The 20,429-nt window shown below is 32.2% G+C and overlaps 1 protein-coding gene across 2 annotated transcripts; it reads right to left on the reverse strand.

Annotated features, from left to right (window-relative positions):
- Positions 1–1,509: 1,509 nt before the first annotated feature.
- On the reverse strand, positions 1,510–10,679 carry LOC139488940 (microfibril-associated glycoprotein 4-like). 2 transcript variants are annotated; one of them, XM_071274925.1, is made up of 5 exons: positions 10,288–10,679; positions 6,904–7,043; positions 6,006–6,102; positions 2,372–2,536; positions 1,510–1,896 (listed from the first exon to the last, which is right to left on the reverse strand). In XM_071274925.1, the coding sequence occupies exons 1-5, from the start codon at positions 10,589–10,591 to the stop codon at positions 1,637–1,639; spliced, it is 966 nt and encodes a 321-aa protein (XP_071131026.1). In that variant the 5' UTR covers positions 10,592–10,679; the 3' UTR covers positions 1,510–1,636. The 2 variants fall into 2 exon arrangements, with proteins under 2 accessions (XP_071131026.1, XP_071131025.1); XM_071274924.1 differs by having other exon boundaries at positions 6,904–7,049; positions 10,288–10,670.
- Positions 10,680–20,429: the final 9,750 nt, after the last annotated feature.

Here is a 20,429-nt window from a genome sequence, read left to right on the forward strand (position 1 = left end):
ATTTGTTAGTATTCATACTTTGATGAGTTGAGCCTTTTTTCAAATAATGTTTTATAGTGTGTCCTTTTATGTCGTATTGTTACACCACTGTTTCAGGTTAGTGTGAAGGTTGGCGCCAGAAAAAACATTCAAACCCCCTGCATATGTTTGCACCTGTCCTAAGTCTGGAACGTGATGTTCAGTGGTTGTCGTTTGTTGATGTGGTGCATAAGTGTTTCTCGTTTCTCGCTTTCTATATAGGTAAGACAGTTGGTTTTCCTGATTGAATGGTTTTACACTTAGTCTAGTCATTTTTTTGGCCCTTTATAGCTTGCTGGTCGGTTTGAGCCAAGGCTCCTTGTTGAAGGCCGTACTTTGACCTATAATGGTGTACTTTTACAAATTGTGACTTGGGTGGAGAGTTTTTTCATTGGCACTCATACCACATCTTCTTATATCTATATCTCTATTCCCCAGTCCCCATTGGAGTGCATAGAAATGTAAAAGGGAAAATTAAAATATTACAGAATAGAAAAACGTGAAGTTTTGATTTGTAGTTACTGCAGGAAAGTGAAACCAAAATTTATTCCGGATTGATTGGTGCACGAACGCACAGAGATAAATAAGTCAACCCCAATCCGTTGGCGCGTGGTTAAAAAATCCGAAAGGTATACCACTTATCCAAACACTATATTACGGGGATAAACACAGCCAACAAATCCAACATAAACATGGGACAAAGACATGTTCTGCTAAAAATTTAGGTAATCTGTTTTATCAGGTAGTGCACTCGAAGTATTGCTCTTCACACAAAAACAGTCAGTGACTACATGTAGTCGAAAAAAGCGAACAATTTTATTTAGCACAAAATAAGCCCAATAATGGACTAGTGGCATATACATATATATGTAAAAACAAATAAAATGATACAGAAACATGCCGTAACTATATATACATACAGTCGACATAAACATAAAAAATTTTCGGTTCAAAATTAACTGTAATGCCTCCTGCCCATAGTTCTAGTGACTGCCCAAAAATAAACCAACTAATTTTACTTGTTTATTACTTACTTTGAATTTTAGGCATTTGTTTCTTCTGTTGAAAATTATGAAAAAAAAACTACTATCTAGAAAAATCTATTGACCAAGACAGTAAAATACTGTTATTCAAAACAATCGAAAACAATTTCACTAAGAAAGTGATTTTTTTAGAAAGGTATTTAAAAAAAAAAGTGAACATCTATTTCTTAATGAAAGTTAAAAAATCACAAAAAGCCAACTATATAAACTTATTGGTAGGTACGAGTTCAAATGCATTTCCAATTTAGTGACATTTCCAAATGTTTATACAGTTAGTGTAGTAACATTTCATTTATCGTGATCAATTCATATATGAATGTCTTATGGAGATTACTTTAAATGCATTGATATTTGAAAAAAAAATACGTTCAAGATTAATTTTTTATTGTTTACCTACAGACCAGTGTAAAATATTGTATGCATATAAAAGCAAAAAAGCAAATCAAAACAACTCACACTGCTGTTTATATAAACAAAACTATATTGAACTAGGCATATGTATGAAATAAACGAATATAATGAAAATTATCAAAGATTTAAAATACAAAAATTATCGAAATATAACATTTAAATCTTTATCCTGGTGGATACACTTTTCTAAACATCATTACAGATGATTTCATTGAATAGTATGAATCCTTCCAGTTGTACCAAGTAATACCCTTATTGTCAATCATCCCACCTTGGAGATAACGTCCGTTAAGATTGATATTGGTACATTTCATATACCACCAAGCTCCATTTCTATCATTTGCACAGTTAACTTTCGAATATCGATCGTTATCCCTGTCCTTTGTACTAAAACTTTTCCCATTATTATACTGCAAACCTTCACCTGTGCAAAAGAGTGAGAATACATATTTAATAATTTCATTACACAATACTTTTATTATTTTATTACTTTATTTTGAGGGGGGATGCAAAAAATCATACCACTACTTTAATAACTTTTAAGGTAAAAGCCTACTCTGAATTTATTAAATACTATATCATGGAAATCGATCGTTTTTCATGTCCTTGGTAGTAATTCTTTTCTTGTTTCTAACATCTAAAAGGAAATATTTTTAAAGTTTTGTTCTTGTTTTTCCGTATTTTACTTATAGATGGACTTAGTTTTTCTTCCAACTAATATTACATACAGTATTCAGTTAAAGTTTTTAAATCATTTTTCTAGATTCATGGACTATCCTGGATTTAGTCTATAGATTGGATGTTAAACCAGAGTACTATGTTTTTTATTATTTTTTTTCAATAACCACAAAATAGTAGATATGCACATATATCACAGAATGACTTCAACGTTTACTCACCGAGATTCCCCTCATATCCACCAACTTCAAGTTTATATTGGGTAGAGGCATTACCGACAGAGAATTTTGAATATTTAGCATATCCACTGTTTCCTTCAAAATCTGTAAGATCTACCCTTAGTTCATATAGTCCGTTGAACATTAATTCGTTAATTTTCTTATTACCTGAAAATGATATTAAAATTTTTTATGTGATTATTTCGTCTCTTCTGAGACGAAAGTCACGAAGTCAAGACATGACTGTTATGTTTTCGGCTTTGCAAATGTTATGTTTTCGGCTTTGCAAATGTTATGTTTTCGACTTTGCAAATGTTATGTTTTCGGCTTTGCAAATGTTATGTTTTCGGCTTTGCAAATGTTATGTTTTCGGCTTTGCAACAATTGGGTTTTGAAATTTATTTTTTCATTATTAACCTTGTCTATTTTTATAGCTAATCTTCAAGGAATTTTTCCATACATGTAAAGTCCTAGAATGGTTTACGTTTATACATTGTTACTTGGATGGAGAGTTGTCTTATTGGCAATCATACCACATCTTCCTATACCTGTAAAGAAGCTTAATAGTTATCAAATTAGAGTAACGAGGATAATATTATAATCCTGTACCTTTGATAACTATAATATTTGCTTTTTTCAGATTGTTTTAAAGAATAGCGCTTATTGTCAGTTTGATACTTAACCATTCGCATACAGTGCAAGGTTAAGTTGTTAGATACCAATAATATCTTTTTCCATCCTCTATGAATTATAACGTAACTTGGACAGAAACCTTTTTAATAACAAGAAGCATGATATGAAAAATATTTTCACTTTCTTCCATATTGAATTTAAACTGTGACTAAGCTTTTGGTGGTCAACATTAAAACTTTGCAATGCCATCACAGTTCATTGATTGAGTTAGGCCTGCCAATTGATCTTTTATCGTGTGTTTTTCTATGTTGTGATGTTATGCTATTGTTTCAGAAAAAGGGAGAAGGTTTGGATCCATTAAAACGTTTAATCCCGCTGCAAATGTTTGCACCTGTCCTAAGTCAGGAATTTGATTTACAGTAGTTGTCGTTTGTTTATGTAATTTATACGTGTTTCTCGTTTCTCGTTTTTTAGTTTCGGCCAGGTGAGCTTTTCTCATCACTTGGCGTCCGGCGTCCGTCGTCGTCCGTCGTCGTCCGTCGTCGTCGTCCTGCGTTAACTTTTACAAAAATCTTCTCCTCTGAAACTACTGGGCCAAATTTAACCAAACTTGGCCACAATCATCATTGGGGTATCTAGTTTAACAAATGTGTCCGGTTACCCGCCCAACCAACCAAGATGACCGCCATGGCTAAAAATAGAACATAGGGGTAAAATGCAGTTTTTGGCTTATAACTCAAAAACCAAAGCATTTAGAGCAAATCTGACAGGGATATTATTGTTCATCAGGTCAAGATCTATCTGCCCTGTAATTTTCAGATGAATAGGACATTTCCTTGTTGGGTTGCTGCCCCTGAAATGGTAATTTTAAGGAAATTTTGCTGTTTTTGGTTATTATCTTGAATATTATTATAGATAGAGATAAACTGTAAACAGCAATAATGTTCAGCAAAGTAAGATCTACAAATAAGTCAACATGACCAAAATGGTCAGTTGACCACTTTAGGAGTTATTGCCCCTTATAGTCAATTTTTAACCATTTTTCGTAAATCTTAGTAATCTTTTAGAAAAATCTTCTCCTCTGAAACTACTGGGCCAAATTTAACCAAACTTGGCCATAATTATCATTGGGGTATCTAGTTTAAAAAATGTGTCCAGTGACCCGCCCAACCAACCAAGTTGGCCGCCATGGCTAAAAATAGAACATAGGGGTAAAATGCAGTTTTTGGCTTATAACTCAAAAACCAAAGCATTTAGAGCAAATCTGACATGGGGGTAAAATTGTTCATCAGGTGAAGATTTATCTGCCCTGAAATATTCAGATGAATCGGACATTCCGTTGTTGGGTTGCTGCCCCTGAAATGGTAATTTTAAGGAAATTTTGCTGTTTTTGGTTATTATCTTGAATATTATTATAGATAGAGATAAACTGTAACAGCAATAATGTTCAGCAAAGTAAGATCTACACATAAGTCAACATGACCAAAATGTTCAGTTGACCACTCTAGGAGTTATTGCCCTTTATAGTCAATTTTTAACCATTTTTCGTAAATCTTAGTAATCTTTTAGAAAAATCTCTGAAACTACTGGGCCAAATTTAACCAAACTTGACCATAATTATCATTTGGGTATCTAGTTAAAAAAATGTGTCCGGTAACTCGGCCAACAAACCAAGATGGCCGCCATGGCTAAAAATAGAACATGGGGGTAAAATGCAGTTTTTGGCTTATAACTCAAAAACCAAAGCATTTAGAGCAAATCTGACAGGAAGTAAAATTGTTGATTAGGTCACGATCTATCTGCCCTGGAATTTTCAGATGAATCGGATAATCGGTTGTTAGATTGCTGCCCCTGAATTGGTAATTTTGCTGTTTTTTGTTATTATCTTGAATATTATTATAGATAGAGATAAACTGTAAACAGCAATAATGTACAGCAAAGTAAGAACTAAAAATAAGTCAGTATGACCAAAATAGTCAATTGACCCCCTAAGGAGTTATTGCCCTTCATAGTCAATTTTTAACAATTTTCTTAAAATTTTAAGATTTTCAATAACATTTTCCACAGAAAGTACTGTTATAAATAGAGATAATTGTAAGCAGCAAGAATGTTTAGTAAAGTAAGATCTACAAACACATCACCATCACCAAAACACAATTTTGTCATGAATCCATCTGTGTCCATTGTTTAATATTCACATAGACCAAGGTGAGCGACACAGGCTCTTTAGAGCCGCTAGTTGATATAGATTAGACCGTTGGTTTTCCCGTTTGAATGGTTTTACACTAATAATTTTGGGGCCCTTTATAGCTTTTGTTCGGTGTGAGCCAAGGCTCCGTGTTGAAGACCGTACATTGACCTATAATGGTTAACTTTTTTTTAAAATTGTTATTTGGATGGAGAGTTGTCTCATTGGCACTCACACCACATCTTCCTATATCTATTTGCAATGCCATCACAGTTCAGCGAAACTATTACCCTTGTGTTTTCTTGTCAAATTATCAAAAACCGTTTATAAAGATCAAAATAAGGGCTGGGAAGTAAGTATTGATAAATTGACAGCAATCCAACGATACAGAAATCAGAATTCAGTATTAGGTAAATGTAGAATAAACGGTCTTACATACGTCTATATACTGGTTTAAACTCTCTGTATTTTTACCAGCAAAAAGTCAGACTATCTTCACATATGTTGTTCGTGTGGTTAGTCTATAACTAAACTGTATTAACTTATGGTCTGGTAGTCGAGTGGTGTTTGAGAATGTGCGTTTAAACCCACACGTGACAGGTGTGTTCGAATCAATCTTAATTGACTGTCAGTCCTTTTGTACCGTATAATGATGGTTCTCTCCGGGTACTACGGCTTCCTTCAGCTAAGGGACGAAATAAACGTTAAATAATTAGTCAATAAATAAATAAATCAATCAATTAATAAATCAGTCAGGCAAACACATTGGTATTTGTAATTTTTTCCCTTAAACTAATATTATTTATATAAATTTACCAAGCCAAAATTCCGCCTCCAAATTTCCGAATCCATTTTCATATTCTTCCCATCCTCTGAAAAAGTCTGTTGTTCCGTTTATTCTTCTTTGAAATACCTGACAAATATAAACTATAAAATTCTATATCAATTTCATACACTTTTGAAAATTATTATTTATTCAGGAAACAAATATCAGTAAGGAAGATACTCATTTATGAAAATTGCTAATTTCTTTTTAACTTTTTCTTCAGTTGTTTTGTCTGTCTGGGGCGCTTTTAAAAATATATCTTCATCATTGACGCTCAGAACTAAATTTTAAAAAGTCAAATAAAAATTATGTAGTATTTAACATTATCCAAAAAAAAAAAGGACGTACATGTAAATAGAATATAATTATAAGTTAAACATCAACATAAGTTTTATTTGTCTGAAGTGCATACGTTTCTTTGAAATGTTTAAACTCATCAACGGTAAAATTTTGCAGTTTTATGTATTGAATTACCATGTTCTGATAAAGCTCTGACTTAAATGCTAACGATACCTTCGGCAACTAGCAGTCAAACAGCACAGTCACGACCCAGCAAGTAAAGAAAATAAAAAAAACCCAAACATTTTACCCAAGATAGCCTTTGCCTAACGTTAAACGAAGTTTGTAGTCCTATTTTTTTTTTTACATAATTAAACCGTGAACACGAGTTATTTGAGCTGGGCTTTTTAATCGGACAGAATGTATCGTATTAATATGTCTGGCCATTATCGAGCTACCATATAGACAGAATGTATAGAATTGTTAATCCCATCAATGACTGTATAAATATTACTGTACTTGTACAACTTAAAATGTATAGACCATAGCTACACATAATTTAGTATCAAAATATACGAATATAAATTAGACTGATGATAAAAAAATTACCGTCCAATTTCCACTGTCCGTTTCAAAATCACAAAAGACAGTATAACTACTGCTATTGGATGAATTCGGAAAAATGGTGTAAATCCCATTTCCTTTTTTTAGATTTATTTCTCCGCAGTCTCTTGGTCGAAGCCCAATACCTGTTTCTATCAAAAGAAAATCAAAATATAAACATGGTGCCATAGCCTTACTGCTTATCTCGTTATAATGGTTTACAGTCGTTTGCAGTGAATAAAAGTACCCAAGTTGTGTTTAGGGAGCTACCATTTAATTTTTAGGGGGGGGGGGGGGGGGGGGGGGGGGGCTAGAATGAAATTTAAAAAAAATAGGCAGAACAGGAGTGTTGAGTAAAAAAAAAGGCAGAATGAGACACTTGCAAAAAAAAGAAGTCAGGGCGACAATTTAGGTAAAAAAAGTCAGGATAAACTAAAAAAAAACAAAGGCAGGACCGAACAGAGTGAAAAATAAAAAGGCAGGACAGAGATTACAGCTAAAAAAATGCAGGACAAAATTTTCCCTCCTAGCCCCCCCCCCCCCCCCCCCCCACCTAAAAATAAAAACCAAATGGTAGCTCCCTAAGAGACATTCAAACTCATAAGTCGAAATTGAACTGACATTGTTATGGATAAAAAAAAAAAAAATACCAACAGACAAACAAAAGTACACATCACATAACAGAAAAATAACAACTGATTAACACGAGCCCCACCAAATACTGGGGGATGTATTCATTTGCTCCGAAAAGGTAAGCAGATTTCGCTTCATACTATTGACTATCGATGATGCTTTGTTGTGAATAGAATGCACACGCACCAATGAGAAGAAGTTGGAAATGCAACTTTTTTTTATCTCTTCATAGTCAAAATACACAAAAGATTTTTTTAGATAAACGTCCAAAAGACACAACTTTAAGATGACGATGTTCAAAATCAAACTGTTGTAATAAACTTCAGAACGGTCCTGATTTTTTCATCAAACAGTTTGTTTTGTTTACTATATAGAGGGTGCAGATCGTTTTCGGATGCCTGGTTCTTCTTATTTTGGTACATTAATGGTTGTTGAAACCTTTATAGGGAGCAAACACGTAAATCATTCTGAAATATGTGCAGTTCTATATCGCCTCATTTAAATATAACAAAATATCAGCGAATGATTTTAAAACGTTAAGTTAAAAAAAAAAATGACATATTCAGAGTAATTTGCATAGCAAATATAATGCAAGGTAGAACGTGTATAGTTCAAGTGTGTTTGTAGATCATAAAGATATGACAGATATGTAGTTTACTCTATAAAATATGGCATATGCACGACAGTATCCCAATAAATACGCGGTGGAATCTTTTTAAGCCTGAAAATAATTCTTCACTTAATATTTGAATTTGTTCTATTATTTTGTCTTTAGTAAACATGTCAAGTATTTTGTTTGTCTTGTTAACTGCATACTAGAGGCTTATTGGTCAAAGTAGAATGTACATTTCGAGAGATTCTATTTTTCTTTAATTATAAGTAAATTTATCTTACGCTTTATTGTGTGGATACTTTAAAGTGATATAATCATTTAAGGAGAATCAAAACTCTGTTCAAATGAACACTCAGGCTGGTATAGTCACTAATGAGTTATTGTGCTATCACATCCAAGCAAAAACTCATTGCTCTAATTTGCAAATGTATCAAATCATAGTCAAAGGGCATCAAGATTAACACTTCTTAAAATGAATGAAAATACTTTTTCGAATTTTGTAATTTAAGTTATAAATGTAAGATTTGTTACAATAAGTCGTTTATTTGTGTAGCTGTACACTGAAATCGTACCGCAGCATTTCGACTTGACATTGTTAACATTCACGAGAGGGACAACATACATTACATGACAATAAAGACGATGAAACTTAATAATGTGTGAATACATTTGGTTATAACCTTGGATAATTAGAAATGCTGACGTTCTTCTTGGCAAACATCTGTCTTTCCGTGATATGTATATTACAACATAATTACGTTTAGAGCCTTGATTGCGTACTTTAGTGAATCATTTTGTAACAAGAAAAAACAGTTCCAGAAATAACTAATATGAATTGAAATGAAAGTGTCTAATTTTTATATTTCTATAATAATAAATAGAACTAATAGTAAACAAATGTTTTTCAATATTCAAGAATCTACTTTTAATATTTTTATAAACAAATCTAAATTTCTTATATTCTACGGACATTCAATCAAGTGTATATACAATGAAACTTGTCCATGTTCATGGAATATGAATATCAAATGACAATACATTTTAACTTTTTGACCCCACCATATTTGACATTGAATAATCCAATAATAGGTCAAAAGTAGTTTGTATGGTCGTTGGTTTGTCGAAACCAATCCCATAGCCTATCGATCTTAACATGTTAGCTGCCAGTAATTGTCCCAATAGTTTCGAATAAAGTGCATTTGAATTTTTTATTTTCAAAAAAATTGACATCCAATCAGCTTATTCAAATTTTTTTTTTCGCCTTTTTTAGTTATTTTATATCCTATTTGTTTTTTATTACACTTCACAAAACTAAGGTTGTTTACTTTTTTCTGATTTGAACGGTGTTTCAATTGCCATTTCGGAGTCTTTCAAAGCTTGCTTTACAGTTTGTGTCTCGTTCATTGTTGAAGTCCGGACGACTACACATAATTGCAAACATGCCCGTTTGTTTTCTGTTTGATAATTGTCACATTGAAAATGTTTACAAATCTTCTTATTTTTACATAGCTGTAAGATTTCATCATGATATCTTTTCTAAATTCAAATGCATATTCTTTGGTTTGTTTTTATCGGTCGATTGCTGTCTCATTGATGTTATTTATATTCTTTTATTCATACAATTATAATTCGTGCCTCGGGAATTGGAATGTTGAAAGCATGTTTCGGTGAATTTAAATATCAAAAGTCGATAAAATAAACTCACAAGATTGAAATTTTATATTTACGCTAGACGCTCGTTTCGTCTTCAAAACCAAATCCGTGATGCCAGAAGAAAAAAAAAGTTGGAAAGACCAAATAATGTACGAAGTTATAGACCTTTGAGGACCAAACATTCCCAAAAGTTTTGCCAAATAAAGCTAAGGTAATCTATTCCTGAGGTAAAAAACTGACAAAATGATTGAAGATACCAGATGAAATATTCAAACTCATTAATCAAATGACATTGCATGTTACATTTTAATGTTGTGTCGTTGTTCCCCTCTAATATTTAATGCGTTTCCCTCAGTTTTAGTTTGTTACCCCGATTTTGTTTTTTGTCCATAGATTTATGAGTTTTGAACAGCGGTATACTACTGTTGCCTTTATCCATTTAACAATATAATACAAAGACTATGAACATTACAATAAATGTTATTTCTTACCGTTTTCTTTATTCATCTTATCAGCTATTCCATGTAAGTACTCGGGAAAATGGAAAGTCAAGATTCGTTCAATATTTTCAGTTTGCTGCTTTATTTTGTTTTCTATATCTGTCATTTTCGTTTCAATAGCATCACTTACAAACTGCTTTAAACGATCGTTTGCTTTTGACATGTCGAATATAGCCGTTAATGGAGCGTTTTGATTATCGAGTAAACGAACCTCTACATTACTGTCAGTATTTAACGTGGTCACTGATGTCAACCAAAACAATGCGAATCCGTGAATCAACATTTGGAACATCATTAAGTTGTTTTAGTTTATGTTGTGTATTGTATATTGACTGAATCCTTGTTGTTCAAACTATTTATATTCTTTCATTAGCTCTAATTATGTAAGTCAGTCAAGTACTTTGTTTGTCTTGCTTATTAATAATACAGTAATTTGCTGTTTCGAAGTGATATTATCATAGCGGAGATCAACAAGTCTATACTTCAAGTAGGTGCAGGGTTCTTCACGTCTTAATTTGTAACCTCTTACCACGTAGTACTTTGAAAGCTCGAGAGAATAGAAGTATTGATCAAACATCTAATATAATTCCCCAGTACCATTTGTCTGACAATTGAATTTGAATACATACTATGTTTTTTTCGTTTCTCTACATTTTTGTCAATTTCTTATAGTTGGTACATCTTTTTGAATTATTCTTAAATACCAAAGATATATCGGTGTTTGCTAAAATAAGTTTGCAATTTGTATTTCACTTTAATTAGTCGTGTCATTAATTCAAACCATTTGGAGACAGTACTAAAAAGTGTGTTTTACAGGTATGAATGTTCGTCATTTTTTTTGGACTAAATGACAAACTTGATATTCAGTAAATATTAAATAACTAGTAACAGCAATATTTTTATCTGTTAATTTTATCACCATTATCCTACGTTAATATATATGAACACATTACACATAGCTGCATTGTTTTTATAACTAAATAATTCTGCCATCCAAGAAGTATTCAAATTGAAAAGAAGAAACATGCCTTCTTAATAATCTTACTGTATCTTGTTGTAGTTATAATATCCCCCCTCTTTTAACCGTTTAAATCTTAATATCCAAACGTGTTGATCATTAATATGATATTAGAAAGTAATACATGGATGCGTGGGTACAAACGACAATTCACTCTAAAGCCAGAAGATGGCAACTAAAATTGAGAATGAAAATGGGGAATGTGTCAAAGAGACAACAACCCGACCAAATAAAAAACAACAGCAGAGGGTCACCAACACGTCTTCAATGATGTAGCGAGAAATTCCCGCACCCGGAGGCGTCCTTCAGCTGGCCCCTAAACAAATATATACTAGTCCAGTGATAATGAACGCCATACTAATTTCCAAATGGTACACAAGAAACTAAAATTAAAATAATACAAGACTAACAAAGGCCAGAGGCTCCTGACTTGGGACAGGCGCAAAAATGCGGCGGGGTTAAACATGTTTGTGAGATCTCAACCCTCCCCCTATACCTCTAACCAATGTAGAAAAGTAAACGCATAACAATACGCACATTAAAATTCAGTTCAAGAGAAGTCCGAGTCTGATGTCAGAAGATGTAACTAAAGAAAATAAACAAAATGACAATAATACATAAATAACAACAGACTACTAGCAGTTAACTGACATGCCAGCTCCAGACTTCAATTAAACTGACTGAAAGATTATGATTTCATCATATGAACATCAGGCACAATCCTTCCCGTTAGAGGTTTAGTATCATACCATCATAACATATATGAGAAGAACATAACCCGTGTCATGCCAACAACTGTTTTTAGAATAAATGTGTTTAGTTCCGATGCAAAGACCTTATCAATGACTCAATATTAACGCCAAAATATACAATCTTTAATGACTTGACAACAGTATCGTAATTATATCCCTTCTTAATAAGTCTATTCAAAGGTTTTGTAAGTTTCTGAGGTGAATACTGACACCTTTGTGCTTTATAAAGAATATTTCCATAAAAAATTGGATGTGAAATACCTGAACGTATTAGAAGTCTGCATGTTGAGCTATATTTACGAATGATGTCTTTATACCGATGATAAAATTTAGTAAATGTTTTGACTAGTTTGTGATATCGAAAACTCTGGTGTAATAATTTTTCAGTAATACATAAATTTCTCTCGTTAAAATCTAAAACATTGTTACATACACGAGCGAATCGTACAAGTTGGGATATATTAACACCGTAAGATGGTGACAAGGGAACGTCACCATCTAAAAACGGATAATTAACGATAGGAAATGAAAAATAATCCCTTTTATGATAAATTTTAGTATTCAGCTTTCCATTAGTGATATAGATATCAAGATCGAGAAAAGGGCAGTGGTAATTGTTAGTATTGACTTTATTTAAAGTAAGTTCAACAGGATAAATTTCATTAATATACATACTGAAGTCGTCATTATTGAGAGCCAAAATATCATCCAAATATCTAAAAGTATTATTAAATTTGTTTATCAGATGTTGTTTCGATGGGTCTTTGCTTATTTTTGTCATAAATTGTAACTCTATAGAACCAATCATTGTTTCTGTTTAGTACGTAAATCATACATGAAAAGGGGAAAACCGGGACATTCTAGTATTTAATATTTGTTTGGGGTTAAGGACCTTTTACCCATGACTTCTTTCCCACGAAAATGTTGAATAGATATTTTTCTATTTTGCTATATGTATTGATTAATACCGCACTGTAAAAAGGGACATTCTAGAGAAAGACAGACATTGTAATGTCGGGGTAATATTTTGATCACAGAATATCGTGACCTTTTTTCTTTTCTAGGTGAAAAATAAACATGACTTACTTCGATCATATTTTCGGTCAGTCAATAGGCCTTCATTTCGTGGTACGACTTATAAACTGTACGGGTATGATCGTTCTCTCCTATGTGTTAATTTGAAAAAGTAAAACAGCTAAAAAAAGATGTTAGATCTCTACATAATCTGCAGTTTGTTTGTATTTTTAAATAGTTTACATCAAAAGTTTGGAAGGAAAAAACTGTCTGACAAAACATGAAATATCAACGTTGACAATTGTTTTTGCTTTTATTCTGGGATAGGGGGAGGGGGTGTTTAGATCACATTTTGTTTCTTATTCAAACGAATCATCTATACGTCTGCATCCGGCGTATATATCTCCCAATCATATTCTCGTGCCTGTATTTCCTACCATGTTTTCCTTGATAGAGGATTGCTGCTCACAAGGAAGCTGTTTAAGTTCCAAATAGTGAAGTTGAAATCATCCCTTCGTTAATTTTAAAGACGCCATCATGAGTTGGTTGGCCGTTATGGAATAACCGTTTCACAGATGATATTGGAATGTTCCTTAAGGCGTAACAACAGCAACCCTTCCCTTTTCACGATTGTGACCTATCGAATTATACTTTTTACTGAATTTGTAATGACATAAGCAACACGACGAATGCTACATGTAGTGCAGGATCTGTTCACCCTTTCCGGAGCACATAAGATTACCCCAGTATTTGGGGGGATTATGTTGCTAAGTCTTAAGTTTCTATGTTTTGTTTTCTGTACTATTACTTTAACAGCTGAATATGAATTATGAGTTTTGCACATTGTTGTAGGTAAAAAGATACCTTGAGTTGTATCTCCTATGTAATTTGGTCTCTGATGGAGAGTTGTCTCATTGGAAATTATATTTCATCTTCTTTTTTTTTTTTATATGTACATGTATTTATCTTGTTTTATGTTTATGTTGCAGTTGGATTTGTAATATTGTTAGCCTTATTGACTAACAGCAACAATGATTACACACTATAACGGCCTGTTTGTCTTTATATTTTTAGCCATGGCGTTGCCAGTTTATTTTCAATCTATGAGTTTGACTGTGACAGTCTGGTATCTTTCGTCCCTCTTCTATAAATTGATAAACATTGTCATATATATTTTATGTCAAATATAATTTCAGCTGCTGATTTACAGCTTAAAAGAACGGCACTGCTGGTTAATATTAAATACCGAGAAGTTTTAAACACATACTTTCTGTGATAGGAATCGCCTAAGTTACTTCTTTACACTTGAGTGATACTAACGGAAACTGTTTCGATGTGTGTCGAATGATTGTACAATTTAGGTTACAGATGAACAGGTACAAAGCAATTACTAAATATCTGTCAGTCGCACTGCTGCATTTTTATTGATGTTTTGTTAATATTACTGGATGAGTAAGTTATATTACTTAACATAAATGAGGTCAAAGCTTAATTAGGTTTTACTGGTATACGATTCTAACATTGGAATTTAGGATAATTCGAGATGCTGACGTATGTCTTCCCTAACATCAATCTTTCCGTGGTATAGATACATATATAATAATGTTTAGCTCCTTGATTTTGTACTTTAGACAATCATTTTGTGCAAAAAACACAATTTCACTCATGTCTCAATGCTTCCATCAAAAATAACAAATTCCCTTTGTCCCTTCCAAAGCCAACTGATCATGTGGGTAAACGAGACCCCAAAAAAAACCCAACATTTTATGAATCTTTGCCAGCAGGATCAGTAGTAGAGACGTTCAGATGTGATCACGTGTATATAATATAAATATCACATCAACATACTGGCATATGTCTTTTATATCTTAATATATAACTGGCATTCTCTAAATTGTTTTGAGTCAAACGAACATTCTTAATAAAATTGAGAATTGAAACTGATAATTTGTCATAGAAAACAAACCGTTCAAAGAGCAGACAAAAGCGGGGCTCAGTTGGCTTTTTAACAAAGATATATACTTATTTACCAGCAAAATGTGTATCATACTAAAATCAGAAACATATGATTACAAATTAACTAGAATTAAAAAAAATAATAATGACACACAAGACTAACTGAAAGGCTAGATGGTCCTGACTTGGAACAGGGGCATATTTACGGCTGGGTTAAACATGTTTCGTGAGTTCTCCCTCTCCCCATTACCTCTATCCAATGTGGAATACACAAACAAGTGCACACAGCAATATCAACTATAACACTCAGTTGTAAAGAAGTGATAGTCCGATGTTAGAATATGTAACAATAATACAATGTAACTAAGCAAAAATGATAATGCTCAACACAAATTAACAAAAAACTACTGTCAGTTACTGACTTTATAGCTAAAACTCTCAATTTAACTGACCAGAATAGTGTGCTGTCATCAGGTACCAATAAAATCCCCTCTCAATATCATGTCAACAATTATAGTTGATGTCCAGTTTCAAATATATCTGACAAATTCAAGGTAAGAAACTTTTTACAATTAATACAATAGGTAGGCTCTGAAAGAGGGGACTATAGAATAAAGATGTCAAATTTGGCCTATCAACAACTGATCTTAGAATAAATTTATGTATGTATTGTCCAGTTGCAAATATTTCTGACGAGACAATCAATACAATAGGTTGGCTCTTAAAGATGGGACAACATAATAAAGACGTCAAATTTGGACTGTCAACAACTGATGTAATAATAAATGCATTTATGTATATTTATGTAATGCCCAGTTTTAAATATTTCAGACAAATTCAAGAAAAGAAAATGTTAACAATCAATGAATCAGGTACGCTTTAAAAGATAGGACGACAGATGAAAGACGTCAAATTATTGAGATTCAACAAAGACATGCTAAACGTCCCCGTTATTGACTTATGCAGCTGTGATTGTATATAATCCCCTTAGTTGGTAAGGGTATTGCTGCCGTTTGGAAGTAGACCATGATGATCATTTATCTATTCACCAGTCACCTTTAGAAAGAATCTGTAAATAATAAATATGTTAACGAGAATATCAATCATTGCTGGTCAAAACTTTTACGTGGGTGAAATTTTCATCGAGGTGTCGCACGTTAGACGCGGGCCAGCTACCGCGGGCCTCTCGACCATCGAGGCAGGCAAAATCCTAACCTATATGAAGGAAAACATACTTTTAAAAATTGCATTGATATTCATGATATTATCATTATGAATACTGCTAAAACACAAGGTTTGGTTTTGACATATATAATGATATTTTTGGTTTGAATATTATAGTCTGATGGTATCGGTCAATCAGATGATACTAAGTGACAACTTTTAATTTCAGAGTTATATATCATTAAAATGATGGTATGTCGTAACGTAATATTTACTGACATTGTATTGCATTTAAGCAATCTAAATTAAAAATTAAATAAAACGCTGACATTTTGAAGACTAAAAAATCTACACTCGTAAAACATATCCATATAATGCCTCATATAATCATGATATAAGCCGTTTTTTGGAATCATTGATTTTTGTTATTTATTGGTATCTATTTAGAATTGTTGCATTAACTGACACTTGGTAATTGTTTAACAACATATTCATCATACATATAATATGTCTCACATAATCATGATATAAGCCGTTTTCGGAATCATTTATTTTTGTTATATATTCATCCGTATTTACACATACTCAATTTGGTGTGTACTAATTGATATATTTTTTTTCTATACATGATGCACATTTTGGCAATTAAGCGGCATCGTGATGCGTAAAAACGTCATATACAGTTTGAAAAATCAGAAGGCAGCAAAGTTACAAAAAGCAATATCATTGTGCAATCACCTCGGCAATGTCAAACTGTATATTATTCATGTCATTTTCAATATGTAAAGTAAATTTGGAAGTAAAAGTTTTACACAACGGTATTCAAATGAGCTGCTCCTTGCATATACAAACAACTACATGCTGTACACTATATTTGACATTTTTGTTGGAGACATTTGCATGCAATTCCCTACAAACCATTTTTAAATTGAAGTATATTTTATTTTAGTTTTAACATGGGTAGACATTATATTCTATCGCTCGGGTAAAAATCATCACGAATATAATGCCTACTTATGTTAAAACTACAATAAAGTATAGCGTGCATCAATTATTTCTTAAACAAAGAGCCAGGTACTAGAGACGCAAATTGCAAATGAAGGTATCTCGCTTCACATTTTTTAGATGTATTCATCAAATATTCTACTGACGCTCATCCAATTATTTTTCTAATCACTAGTTCTTTGAAAGACTTAAAAAGAGGGGCGAAAGATACCAGAGGGACAGCCAAACTCATAGATAGAAAAAAAAACTGACAACGCCATGGCCAAAAATTAAAAAGACAAATAAAAGTACACAAGACACAACATAAATAAAAGATGAAATATCATTTCTTCACCGCTTATTAACCAGAGTGTAGGTAATTTTATGTGATCCATATACGAACTTATTTGAACAATTAAAGAACACTTCAAAAAGTAACGATTTGAAAAATGTCAAACTTACGAGTGTCTGTATCATATAAAAATCCAGACATAAACCAACCAATATTTGTTGAGAATTATTGTAAACTAGCATACGTTATTAGTTGACAAATTGTAAAATTAAGATTATTGATGTCTAGTCATTGATTTGCATTTTCTTTCTTCTTTTGTGTTCTTCAATACTATAACTTTTATAAACTCGATCTTAAAATCTCATTAACAATACTTGGGGCTGGTTGGCTTCTTCAAATATGGTAAACCCTGCTACCTTCGTGTTGTGGCTCACCTAAGTCAAGAGGATGTAACTCAGTGGTCGTCCTTGTTCATATAAAAAAGAAAATGTGGTATGATTGCCAATGAGACTACTCTCCACAAGAGACCAAATCGTCTGTGTTATAAATTAGGCCGATACTTTTCTCAATTGAGTTGTTTCATATGTTTTATGTCAGTCCGTCTGTGGCCAACTTTTTCTGAATGAGGTTTTCTGATTATTGAATGCCATATAGTTGACTTTAATTGCTTACATCCATTTAATGTGATCTTTGGTGGATAATTTTCTTATTTACAATCTAAACTCATCTTCTTATTCTTTTTAGACCTATCGATTTCATTTATTCTATTAGAACTATTGTACGTTCAAGTACCCTCTTGATACTTCCGTCTTAACATCTACACACAAGCACTTATATAGTCTGTCTAAGTGTTTGGATACTTAAAATGTAAAATACCACACCGTCTAGATATAATTCATAGCAGAACTATTAAACGATTTAATATCATACATCTAGAAACGAATGTTTCCTGTCATTGAAGAGTACAATACCACAAGGCGGATAGTTAGTCCACATCAGAAAAGTTCAAAACAAAGAGAAGTTGTCTCTCTTTTCTTTATTCAAATTTTTACATCAACACCAGATAGGCGTACCCAAGAAGGAAAATTTTAAGAAATAACAAAAGCAAAAAAGTACCTATTCTAATCCCCGTTCAGTGAACAACAATTCGCCCTTTTTCGCCTTTCGGTTCATATGGTTTATTTACATGCATTTCTCGGCGTTAAAAATAGTTTGGAAAGAGAGCATTTTTTTTAAGTTTAAAAAAAGTTGAAGGTTTACTATGTTTCTACCAAGTTTTATCTTGTAACATGCTTTGTAAAACAGGTATCACTCTATCCGATTCTCACGATTTAAAGAGATAGACAGCCAATAAGGGATCACAGCCAGTGCTAAATAAATTGCAAAGGTAAGAGGAATCCCTACCACAAACTTTTAATTGTCAGCAAAACTTAGAATGTAATGAAATAAGAATTCGACATTACCTGACTTCACATTTGTTTTTTTCCCACAATGTAGGGGGTACCTATATATGGCGACGATGCTACACAGTAAGCTCGGACCGACTGCATATTTACAACAAAGTCATTAAATGTATCTTTTTTTCTGATTTTTAGGTGATTTATACATTTGTCAACCAGTTGATTATTTTCTGTGGTTCATTCAAGTCATGTCATATTCAAATTTTTTCTTTTAATATGTTTTATGTTATAAAGATCAGAAATACCTGATAACATCATATGACTTATAAAGAACATATCTTTTCACAGATCATTAAACAAGGAATAAACATATTGTCTCCATATTGTAAATTCATCGAAGAACCAATTCCATAAAAGAAACTCGTGCAATCCGATGTTTCTCCATTCGTTATAGTTTAATACATCTCAATTCTATATATATCATGTTTTACATCAGGAAGAAAAGTACCTAGAAACCGAAATCGTTTCTTGATGTAGCTTTAAAATATAATTTACAGTGCATGAAATAGGACATTGTAATCCTAATTGTTGCAAAGAATTTTTATTGTTTCAATTGCTGTATGTTCTAGGTATGCATTCTACATTTTAGGTTAATTCCCTATAACAAATGTTACAGTGTTCTGGTCGAAATAAACATAATAAACATTTTTGTTTAAAGTGCAAGTTCACTTTAAAAGAAATTGAGCGTAACTATATACAGAAGTTACCAATAAAACACCCACTTGTCTTTTTATTATAGCTGTTCAACTGGTTCAACTAATTTGCATTTAGCTATACATCTTAAAGCTTTCCTGATGAAGGAATATCCAAAAAAGCGTTTCGGACGCAAGGAATTTATATATTTTTTTTTCCAAAACAAAATTCTTTTTAAATTTCAAATATAAATACATTCAAAAATATAACATAACTTATATGGTTGAAAAAGTATGATTTATTTCCCAACTGTTTTAAAAAGAGCATGCTCTATTACATATATGAATATCTCGAAATAGGTGAGACAGCCTAAAGAAAAAAGAAAAACTTTTTTTTTGTTTTTAATACTTTTACTTTTAGCCGGTTTTAGGACATACTCAAATGATGCCTATGAAAGTGCATAATAATATAAAAGTAAATTAGAAATTCACCACATAGTCATTTATTCATATCTATTTATAATTTATTTGTAATTTTCGTCTATTATTCATGTTATTTTTGCATTTAAAAATCGTTAAAATACTAACTTTTGTAGTTAAAATCAAATCTTTAAGTTCGGGCACAGATCTTTGTTTTGGTTTAACTCCAATGAAAACATGTTCTGAGATGTAACACAAAAAAATGTCTGAGATAATCTTATGGTTCAATATTAATGTAAACTACATGTATACAATAGGCGTAGCTTGCACATACAGCAAAAAAGATTGCACTGCCAAGTGTGTCCTCTTATTTTGGCCTCGATATCCTTTTTTCTTTAAAAAACACCTTAAATAATTAAATGACATAAAGCTGAAAACAAA

This window comes from Mytilus edulis, chromosome 9 (assembly GCF_963676685.1).
Source record: "Mytilus edulis chromosome 9, xbMytEdul2.2, whole genome shotgun sequence".
Taxonomy (NCBI): Eukaryota; Metazoa; Mollusca; class Bivalvia; order Mytilida; family Mytilidae; genus Mytilus; species Mytilus edulis.

Coding starts and splice junctions, on each gene's coding strand:
- LOC139488940 (XM_071274924.1), bottom strand. CDS start 10,591: ATGATGTTCCAAATGTTGATTCACGGATTCGCATTGTTTTGGTTGACA. Junction 7,050..10,287: donor TAAGATGAATAAAGAAAACG/GTAAGAAATAAC, acceptor TTCTTTTGATAG/AAACAGGTATTGGGCTTCGA. Junction 2,537..6,005: donor GGAGGCGGAATTTTGGCTTG/GTAAATTTATAT, acceptor TATCATTTTCAG/GTAATAAGAAAATTAACGAA.